The 11,065-nt window shown below is 42.7% G+C and overlaps 1 protein-coding gene across 1 annotated transcript in view; it reads left to right on the top strand.

Moving 5' to 3' along the window:
- The first annotated feature begins 652 nt into the window (after positions 1–652).
- znf414 (zinc finger protein 414) overlaps positions 653–11,065 on the top strand; it is a 48,661-nt gene continuing 38,248 nt past the window's right edge. The window contains exons 1-5 of the mRNA XM_051944865.1: positions 653–814; positions 1,036–1,146; positions 4,923–5,028; positions 5,138–5,691; positions 10,359–10,432. Of these exons, the coding sequence (XP_051800825.1) occupies positions 679–814; positions 1,036–1,146; positions 4,923–5,028; positions 5,138–5,691; positions 10,359–10,432 (981 nt within the window). The 5' untranslated portion in view covers positions 653–678. The remainder of the gene's footprint in view (positions 815–1,035; positions 1,147–4,922; positions 5,029–5,137; positions 5,692–10,358; positions 10,433–11,065) is intronic.

Below are 11,065 nucleotides of genomic sequence, written 5' to 3' on the forward strand. Positions count from 1 at the left end.
CCTGTATCAGGTACAAAAGAGTGTCAGAGGTGGGAGGGTGAGTAGTGGACACAGGAGGGAGGAGAGTGTGATGACCAGGTTAAGGTTGGGGCATAGTGCACTAAATAAAACACTGAAACTGATTGGGAAACACCAGACAGGTTTATGTGAGGGTTGTCAGGAGGAGGAAGAGTCAGTGGAACATGTAGTTCTGAGGTGTAGAAGATATGAGGTGCAGAGAGGGGAGCTGATGGATAGGATAAAGGAGTTAAGGGTGCAGGAATTTACACTAAAAGAGTTGCCAAGTATGGAAGAGAGGGCACAGGTTAGGGCACTAATGGATTTTTTTAAAGGGGACCGGGGTTTATAATAGAATTTGATGGTTAGGTAGGGATAATGATAGGAATAAGGGGTTGTAGTTGGCTTGGGTGTGGAGAGTGCAAGTTAGAGTTTTTTTTTGGGGGGGGGGGTCTTTGTAGTGTGCGTGTGGGTGTGTGTTTGTAGATATGATAGTTTGAACTCGGTCGGGTAAAGGAAAGTCTGTAAGTCTACTGTCTGGTCCACACTCCGGAACAGAAGGTGGCGGTAATGCACCAAGAAGCTGGATGCCAACTGCCGTAAAAGAAGAAGAAGAAGAAGAAGAAGAAGAAGAAGAAGAAGAAGAAGAAGAAGAAGAAGAAGAAGAAGAAGAAGCCGCACATGCGCAGTACAAATCAGGTTTCCGGGACCGACAACAACATCTATGCTTCTCTCACTATTGTTGTCGCGGAGCTAGATGTCACTGCGACCATGATGTCTTCAAGCAGCACTGCCCTGCCTACAACTGAAAATGGAGGTTTGTTATTTAGCTTTCATTTTAAGAGCACATGCCGACTTAACTGGGTTTTGATGCCGTAAATTCTTAAGAATAACGTGCTAAACTTTACTGAGAGTCCATGTAAAGCTAGCAAAGCAGGGTAGCTAGCATGCTAAGCAGCTCGAGCTGAGTTGCTGAGTTCCAAATGTTATTTATAGTATTGGCCTCTTCGAAGTAATTGCATTGTTGGTTGGTTTCAGGAAACAAGAGGATACCGTGTTCGCTGCACGGCTGTAAGCGGGTGTACACAGACAACAGCGCTCTCGAGAGACACATTCAGGACCATGAGATCCCGGCGCAGTCTCTGCCTGGTGAGTGTCGTTTACATAGACGCCGCTCGGGGTGCTGCGCAGCGAGAAATACGGCCGCCATCTTGGTCCGGTCAGCCGCTCCCATACATATCTATGGCCGCTCCACTCAGCGCTGTTTGACAGCGCATTCCATCCATCTTAACTCTGAATATTAAACTGTTTTTCACGCGTTTTTTATTTTTTTGCTGCAAACGTCATACATGTAGCTATTTTCTCTGATATATAACTTCTGTCTATTGTTTTATATAGAAATATGTGTTCATTAGTCAGTATTTTGTTTATATATGTATATATAGTGTCCTGTCTACAGTTGAGCTTAATATCAGAATATTTTATTACCTATTATTATCATTATTACCTATTATTTCCGCTATGAATATTAAAATACGCCGAACCATTTGTCCTGTATCATAGCTACATGTATGACGTTTGCAGCAAAAAAAATAAAAATAAAAAACGCGTGAAAATCAGTTTAATATTCAGAATTAAGATGGATTAAATGCGCTGTCAAACAGCGCTGAGTGGAGCGGGTGACTGGACCAAGATGGCGGCCCCACGTCTCGTCAGCCCCAATAGGCAGTAGCGGTCGATGCGGCGTCTACTCTTTATATAGGTCTATGGGTCGGACATTACTGGGCGGAAAGAATATGCGGCGCTACTGTCTTCCTTCTGCCTTCGGCCCACATTGGCTCATGTCGGCTCATCCCGTCCTGTGATCAAATAAAAATATATACATGTCAATATGACAGCGCTCGATTTAGACGGTCGCCAGGTCGCCATTTGCGACTAAAAACCGATTTTGGCGACCAAAAATGACAAAAAACACGCTGGTTAGGGGCCCAAATATTTTGATTTGAACTACTGACCTCCAAATCCAAGTTTCAGGGATGGCAATTTTCCGCGGATTTCCACCGATTTAATTTAAAATTTGAATTTGTCGCTGATGTTAACGTCGTTAACATTTCGCGGAGTCCGTCGGATCCAGAACCAGTCCAGAATGTGGTGGCGGCATCCGGAGGCGGCTAACACCTGCCGCTCCTCGCCGCTCATCTGCCTGGGACAAACCGCACCTGTTCCGGCTGTCAACGTCCCAGTCGCCCACTAGGAGCTCTGGACAATGCGCTGCTCATTCGTGGGTGACTTTTCACGGCCGTGGGGGGTTTTAAGGCACACTTTGCCCAGCGGATTAATTTTTTTGGCCACTAAAAGTTGATTTTGGCTCCTTAAAATGTCTAAATTGATGTATGTTGGTGGCCCAAAAAATGTAATTTGGGCGACCGGACCTCTCGGCCTTAAATCGAGCGCTGTATGATCACCCCTTCCGCCCTCCAGACGAAAATATTCGGAGCTCGTCTCTTCCCTTTGGCCCACTTCGGCTCATCCCGTCGTGTTCGGCTCATCTCGGCTCCTCCGTTCGTGTTTGTAAACACCACCCGAATGGCCAGGTGGCTGCCGACTCTCACGTCACGCTTCACTGCGTTGCATAAACACAAGACAAGATGCTGAAGCCTTCCGCTGTTTGGGAATTCTTCAGTTTAACTGAAGACAAAACGAAGGCAAAATTTGGACCCGAGACCAGACAAACGGATCCGAATATTCGGGCCGTCTCCGCCACAAGCAGAAGCCGCCGCCGCGGCCCCCCCGGGCCGTCTCTGCCACAAGCCCGCTCCTGAGAACACAACAGATTTTTAACAAGGCAACGTGTTGCGTCGCAGCACAACAGCGACACGTTGTTAGCTTGTAGATCTTGTATTTTTGGCGAACGACACTGTCGTACCATACAAGTATAGAGCTGCAAATCATAGAACGTGCATTCAGTGTCTAATGCAGTGACTTTATCACGAGATATACGATAACTGTAAAAAGGCCTCGCCTTATCGCACACCTCTAGTCTAGCCCTAATGTTGACCCTTTATAGTAATGGCAAAACGAACGGGCAGTGGAACATCCCCTCACCAAGTTAAAGTAAAAAAGAAATGCAAAATCTCTTTTAAGATGGAATGGCTGTCGGAGTTAGGGTTGCCACCAGTCTCTTAAAATATGGAATTGTCCTTTATTTGACAATTAATTGTAGCGTCCCGTATTGAATCAATACCACGTCCAAAGAAGCAAAAATGTTTGCAAATGTACCGACATAAGTGGGAAGACTGGAACCCCTGGCAATAGGTACAAGGCAAACTGTGTGATCTGTTGCTCATGGACTGGCTGAAGTAAGGCAGCATCAGGAGACCAATGTGTAAGAAACATGAGAACAGAGAGGACACAAACAGCAGGCCACAGTTTTTCATCTCCAGAAGTCAATATGGTAAGGAATGTCATGATGTGATCAGCTGGATTTCCTCCGGTATATGGTTGTGAATCTACCAGAGGATGCTTATAATCATGCTGATGTGGTCATAGATGCTACAGTATTTTAGTGACTCAAAAAATGCCTAAGTTGTTTATTTTTTTAAATGCTTTTTAGTTTTTAACAAACATTTATTTAGTAGCCTATATGTAGTCAATAAATGATCTTTGTGTATCTAAAGAAAAACTCACTCAGAACTCTGTTAACAGTACTAAATAACCCTAAGGGTTAAAGCACCTGGGTTTGATGCACTGGGAGAGCGAGAGGTTGAATATTTCTTTGAACAACAGTGCAAGCTGGTTGGCACAAGCTTTCAGGACATGGCCTGTTATGCCGTCAGGTCCTGCAGCCTTCTTGGTATTCACACAATGAAACATCAGCCACATGTCACGCTCCATCACAATGCACTTCTCTGATCGGCTGGGCAGGATGCGCGCCTCTCCGCTGGAAGTCTTAAAGTGCGCACAAAAGTTGTTGAGTTCATTGGCCAGAGAGATGTTGGCACTCACCAAGGGCATTGGTGTTGCTTTATAGTGTGTCACAGTTCTTAGTACCTGCCATAGTCCCCTGGTGTTCCTTTGCTGCAGCTGTGACTCTGTTTGGCCTCCCTCACGGCTCTGTGGACGCTGTACGTAGCGGCCCAGTAAGGTCCCATGTCTCCGGTAGCGAGCCCCGTGTTGTAGGCAGCATTGTGGGACTTCAGAGTGTCACGGATGCCTTTGTTCATACACAGCTTCTGGTTGGGAAACTCCCTGATGATTCTTTTGGGGATAGTCTTCTCCACTAGTTTCCCAATGAATCCCACAACTGTCTCTGCTGACGTAGTTTATGCAACTGCACATCTCAATTGTGATTTTTATTTTATTTTTTCTTTTGAATGAGCTGTACCTGTAGAATTCCAGTAGACCATTTCTTCGTCATCAGAATGAGTCATATCACATGTAACTCCACTTTGTTAACCTCTGTGAGAAAGAAACTCTGTCACAGCACCTGCCATTGTGTTCCCCAGTCAGCAACAAGAGTTGGTCTGATTCACATACAGTGGCACATATTCCAACACCATATAGTAGCTGCAGGAAATGCTACAAGTTCTACATTCTGGATCTAGTTGATCCAGACAGAACTCTGCTCAGCCTGACTGCTCAGCCAGCCTGACCTGTACATCAGGTCTGATGTACAGTTAGAATACCCTGGTAGTTTTAAAAAGCAACTTCATTAGTTCTGGGATATTGTTGTCTTTCTCCGGTCCATAATGGCTTTGATGAGACTGCGCCCTGATGCAGCTGTGCTATAATCAATGAAACAGAAAATGGGCAGTCTGGGTTTACAAAAATACAGTTTGACAGTATGTATTCACACTGTCCTAATTAAGCGAAAGACGTAAAAAGAACAAGAGCGGTATCAGCATGACAAGAATTTCTCTCCTCAGGTAAAGTGTTGCTGTGCTCCTCCATTGGCTGCAGTGGCTCCTTCCCCAACATGCAGAGACTGATGCAACATATGAGACATCATCACAAACCCAACATATTCTTCCAGTGAGTTGGCCTGTGCTGTATATTGACTTATAGCTCATGTGCTGAGAATTCATTGGTGCAAATATTTTGAGTTATGTAACATTTCTTCTGTTTCTCTTGTACTCTGTGGGTGTGAGAGCTGTCGCACCAAGTTGCGGTCCTATCGTGGCCTCTTGACTCACCTGCACACCTGCTCCAAAGTACCACGGAGCAGAACAAAGCCTCTTGAACTGACACTCCCTCTGCCTGCTGCTGCAAACCACCCAAACGTGACCGCCACGGCTATGGACCAGCAACCCCCACAACTGGAATCGGTGTCTGCGGCCCAGCAACTCTCTGCTCAAAAACCAAACCCAGATGGATCCCTCTCCACTGCACTTCCGCAGCCTGTCTCTGCTGGCCCCCCTCTGCTTGGTCCACCCATCTTGCCCCTTTCTCAAGCTTCCCCTTCTCTCCTTGCTTCTCCACAACTCTCTGAGGCAACTCACCAGTCTGTGTTTAGGAATGAAGCCTTAAATCTGCCATCGTCCCTAAACCTGGATGGTCCAAAAGCAGCATCTGACCGTCTTGATGCCCAGGGTCAGCAGCAGACGCACACCTGGTCTCCTGAGTCTTTCCACCCTGCTCCAGGATCAGCACCTCACTCCCCTCCTGGGTCATCAGCTGTCTGGAAGAAGAATCCAGGTGAGCCTGTCTTCCTGCTAAAGCTGTGACCTGTGAGGTATGGCTACATGTTCTTGTTCATAGTAACCTGGTCATCAAAGCTGCTTTGTGCAGCTGCAGAGGATCCCTCAGGCTGTCCACATGTTGTTTCTTCTCCACAGGCAACTCTGTTACCCTTTAAAAAAAATTGATTATACTCCTTTAGAGACACACACATCTGTAGATAAAACAGTTTTTTTATTATTATATTGCTTTGTAGTCTTCTTTGAGTCCTCTGGGAGGACTTTGTTCCATCAGCTTCCATGCATTCTGTGCACACCGCTGCCCTTATAGTGCATGCAGTCTCAAATTCAGAGCCACATAGACTTATGCAGAGGAGTCTGAGCGGACTCTCGTGTAATTAGGCAAGTTATGAATTTTGTATCACAGGCACAAGCAGACCGTTGTGTCCTAACTAAAGTGGAAGTTTTATCACTTGCTTAACGCTAGCCTATTTGTGGTTTCCCCACTTACCTGTGCACTTACTGATGCAGACTGTGAACGTGGACGGCAAATGTGGAAATAGTCCTACAGGGTGGGCCATTTGTTTCCATGCATAGGAAAAATAAATATTTTATGTTGGACAACCATTTTTATTTGTATAATGTGCTCCATATGATTACCATTGTTTCGAAAACACATATTAATATGTGCTGTCCTCTGTTGATGAACTTGCATTAGCACAGTTGAAGTTCTGTTTGTAATGGCGTTGGTGATACGTTCCTCGAGATGATTTATGTCTCGTATTTTCACCTGATACACCATGGCCTTCAGGTGCCCCCAAAGATAGCGTCAAACACATCTTCTTGGGTATCTGAAACATAAAAAAATATACATTATAAATTTTTCCTATGTATGCAAACTTATGGCCCACCCTGTATTCATAAACTGTAGGGTCTATTATGTAGACTCATCGCATTGCCCCTCATGTCATTTGACAAAAACACACAGGCTTCCTGTGGGGTTGCACTTTTAATAGGAACGAGCTGTTGCTAACAGATAAGGCTGTAGCACCACGTCATTGTAATTACGGTATTCCTGACTTGAACACAGTGGGCGGACATAGCCCATTCTGGAGAATTTAGAACTCACCTCTGTGTTTGAGTGCAATTGATAAAAAGCTTGGTCCAATCTATAAACTCCAATTTAAGTCCAGCCAGGATTACTTCAATTTTTAAGGGTTGTTGCTAGAGGTACGGACCCGTACCTGTAGCCTGTGGACTACGGATACGGCACTTGCCATTTGCCAATCAGATACGCGAGATCTGGTCACGTGACTCCCGGTAGACGCTAGCTGTATGGACCCGTAGCATCGGTACGACAGGTACGGACCCTAAACCTGACCCTAACACTAACCTTAACCTTTGCTTACCTTTCAACAGTTTGCAGTGGTTAGCAGCTTCTTGACTCGCGAGACTCGCGTACGGGTCCGTATCTGTCTGGCAAATGGAAAGTGCCGTATCCGTAGTCCACAGGCTACAGGTACGGGTCCGTACCTCTAGCAACAACCCTCGTACGCCCCGTATCCGTAGACACTACCATTTTTAAGAGGAATGTGTGTATAACTGGATGAATGAGAAGCACATTTTAAAGTTTTTTGATTACCACTAACGTAGAAAAGCTGTGTTGCAGTTCCACTAGCTTAACAGTTGTTTAGGTAGAAATGGCTTCTGTCTCCCTCAGCTTCTCCTTCTCACTCATGCTCAGTGTGCCGCATGTTAAGTCATTTGCCTGCCTCCTTTTGCGATAGCAGTACCTGTAAATCAATGTAGTTTGTTGGAAGTTCTGGAGGTGAAACAGCTCTGTACCGCCCTAAACAACCTGGTCGCTGTAGTATCTAGTCAGATAGCTGGCAGGTAGCTGGCAAGTAGCTGGAGTTTCAATTTAGCTGGTGATCAGGTTAACTGGGGAGGTTTGTTTAGATTTGCGCTTCTTGTGCTCCAGATGTTCTGTTTGCAGATTTGTCATGAGCAGGCCTGCCTGTGTTTGTGAAGCATGACTAGATAAAGAAGACGTCACCAAAAAACATAAACATCACTAGTTAATGTAGTAAGTGTAATGCAGTCAATGTCATCTACAGATAGCAAAATGAAACATGCTGGACAGAAAAAAAACATCAAGTATCTCACTGTACCAAGTTCAGTGAGAGGATTCAAAGTGATGTAATCCAGTGATATAAATATTAGATGTGCATCTTACTAATTGTGCCACTGATTGACTTGACGAACATCTAGCTTCACTCGTATACATTTTGTTCTCTCTGTCAGTTGTTTAACACCCAGTAATGAGTCAGGAAACACACCATGTCAGCTGGTAAAGTCACAACTTAACACAAGCTGCCTGTTTAATAATGAGCCAGAAAACAAATTATTGTCTTACCAAGCAAAACCCACAACAAAGAAGTGTGTTCTCTGTTGTATTTTGTATTACACTGTGCATTAACTATAACAAATACAGAGCAGAACATTGAGCTTGACTTGGGTTTGTTTACCAATATACACAACCCCATCACCTGCAAAATGCTGTAAATATGCAGCACATTTTCAAAAAATTTCAAAGCAATTTCCCTTCAGAGATCAAGAAGTATTCTGATTGTAATTCTGAAATTAGGGCCTAAATGATATGGATTTTCTGGGGCCGATGCTGATTTAAAAATATATAATGAAAAAAATAACTTCTTTTTGGTCCCTTAATGTTTAGAACAACAAAGATATGAATTACAGGCAGAATAACTTTACAATATACACATACACATACATATATATATATATATATATATATGTGTGTGTGTGTGTGTGTGTGTGTGTGTGTGTGTGTGTGTGTATATATATATATATATATATATACAGTGCCCTCCATAATTATTGGCACTCCTGGTTAAGATGTGTTGAAAACCTTAAAATGAATTAAATTTTTATCACAGAAGCATATTCTCACACTGGAAACTTTTGAAAAATGTATTATAGGAGAAGATTAGGTGCTGTTTTGTTGGCAAAAGGGGGTTGTACAAAATATTAACATCAGTCATGCTAATAATTGTAGGACACATGATTTGATGTAAAATAATTATTTCTTAATTTGTGATTTTTTTTTTTATTCCCCCCCCCCCCCACTATTCAGTGGGGGGGGGGGGAATGCACTTGAATTAAAGGTTGGATTTTCCTCTTTTTTTTATTGTGGTCCTATATTATTTAGAAAAAAAACTGAATTTATTAGAAGCTAAAGAACACATCTTAACCGGGGGTGCCAATAATTATGGAGGGCATGTATGTATATGTATGTATATATACATGTGCGTATAATTCTGCCCGGTACTGTCTCACATGCATAACACCTGGAGCTCCAGCAGGGAGACAGAATGACTGTTATAAAGTCAAGGAGCTGCTAAATGGCTGAAACCATTTAAGATGTGGGCTTTAAAAAAAAAACTTTTTTTTTTTTCTTCAACACTAAATGAAACATTTATATCACCAACTTCAGTCAGTTGGCAAGTTTGGGGGCGGCATGGCTCAATGGGTAGAGTGGCCCGTTGTGCTCATGTCGAGGTGTCCCTGAGCAAGACATCGAACCCCTAATTGTTCTGATGGATCCCTTGCATGGCAGCTTCCGCCATCAGTGTGTGAATGGGTGAATGTAATGTATCATGTAAAGCGCTTTGGGTACCTTTCAGGTATAGTAAAGCGCTATATAAATACAGACCATTATAATGGAGAACAGCAAATGTGTTAATATATTCATTTTACCTATAAATGCTATTTTTAACAGATAGTTTCAAGCTATTATACATTTGCTGCAGGTCCTCCCTCCACTCTTTTCTCTACCTTTCTGTCTGCCTCTCGACTAACCTATCTAAAAAAGCCAACAAAAGGCCTAAAAAAGCTGTTAAACTTTAAACCTCAACTATTTAAACATGATATTGTACTGATGTGCTTTAGGTCTGACACTATTAAAGTGATAAAGCAGAATATCACTTTAACTTATAGTGAAAGTGAAATTAATGTTACTGATTGAATATTCTCTCTAACAAATACCAGTAGAATAGTCAACTTTCTAGTCTGTGTTCTATCAGCTGCAGTACCAGCAGTATAAATGGACCAAACATAAAAACATATTTCTGTTTTTTTTCCTGTCACAACGTGATGCATACAGTTTGCAAGACTGTAACTATGTGGCTGTATTCAGTGCTTTTAGTAGCGTACAGCTCAACAGGTTTTCAGATATGATGTATTCCCTCAGATGAAAATCTGTAGTACTCAGAGAATCATCAGGAACTACTACTATTTTCAAGGTGGCAAATAAACTTTCATCCTTAGACATGCATTCTTGTATAAACAAGCTTTATTTGTTGCCTGCTGAGCAGCAAAGTCTCGCAGGGTAGGAATGTTTGTTCAGAGTGCTTTGTCTCTGTTAAATTGAACCGTTTACTGTGCCATTGCTATTTTTGTTGCGTCAGTGACACAGCATCTTATGCTTAAAACTCTGCTCAACTTGTCACCTTTTGCAGAGCTGAACTGTCAATTATTTTTTTAAACATTAAACACATCTTTAATGTTTCTGTAGCAATTGAGGTCTGTGAAAGTACTCAAAACCTTATATAATGTTGATGTAGTTCCTGTGTTTAGACAGTAATTTGTCCTTTTATGCATTAGGTATAGCCTGCAGCAGACGCATTCTTTGGGAGCACACCAGAGGGCGCTACACCTGTGTGCAATGTGGACATGTGGTAAGCAACCGCAAGGAAATGACTCAACACATCAACAGTCAACACAGTGGTAGCAAAGCTGCAGAAGACACAACAAACTCTACTGATAACACATAATGTGGAAACTTTCTGCTGTTTTTGTCAAGGCTTTAGACAAACACTGCACACTGGTTTACTTTGAAGAGTCTGCATTAGTAAAGTTTAATACAAAATGATGATTTTGTAGTGGCTGTAATAAGTATTTACATCATGCTGCTTCTGAAAAGCACTAAAAAAAGATTTTTTCCTAAAAGTGTTTTAATTAGTCTGCTGGGTCACAAAAAATATGCTGTAGAGTCGCTGTCATTTATTCTAGGGATACTTGGCTGTAGCTGACAAGTGTTTGAAGGCTGTTGCCATCTGATGTTTGAACAACAGAATTGATCGCAGCTTCTGAATTGCAGGTGACATTTTGGCTATTGATGGTTTTATGTACATTAGTAAATTATAAACACTTGATGCTATCTTTCTCAGTTGACTACAATACAGACTATAATGCTGATCAGGCGAGTCATTGTGCAGTGCTGCTTGTTACAGATGATGTGGAAAAACTAACTTGACTGATGGATTTAATACATGTAGATTATGCAGATATTATTTTCCCCTCCAAGGACT

Source organism: Acanthochromis polyacanthus, chromosome 2, assembly GCF_021347895.1.
Source record: "Acanthochromis polyacanthus isolate Apoly-LR-REF ecotype Palm Island chromosome 2, KAUST_Apoly_ChrSc, whole genome shotgun sequence".
NCBI classification, from domain to species: Eukaryota; Metazoa; Chordata; class Actinopteri; family Pomacentridae; genus Acanthochromis; species Acanthochromis polyacanthus.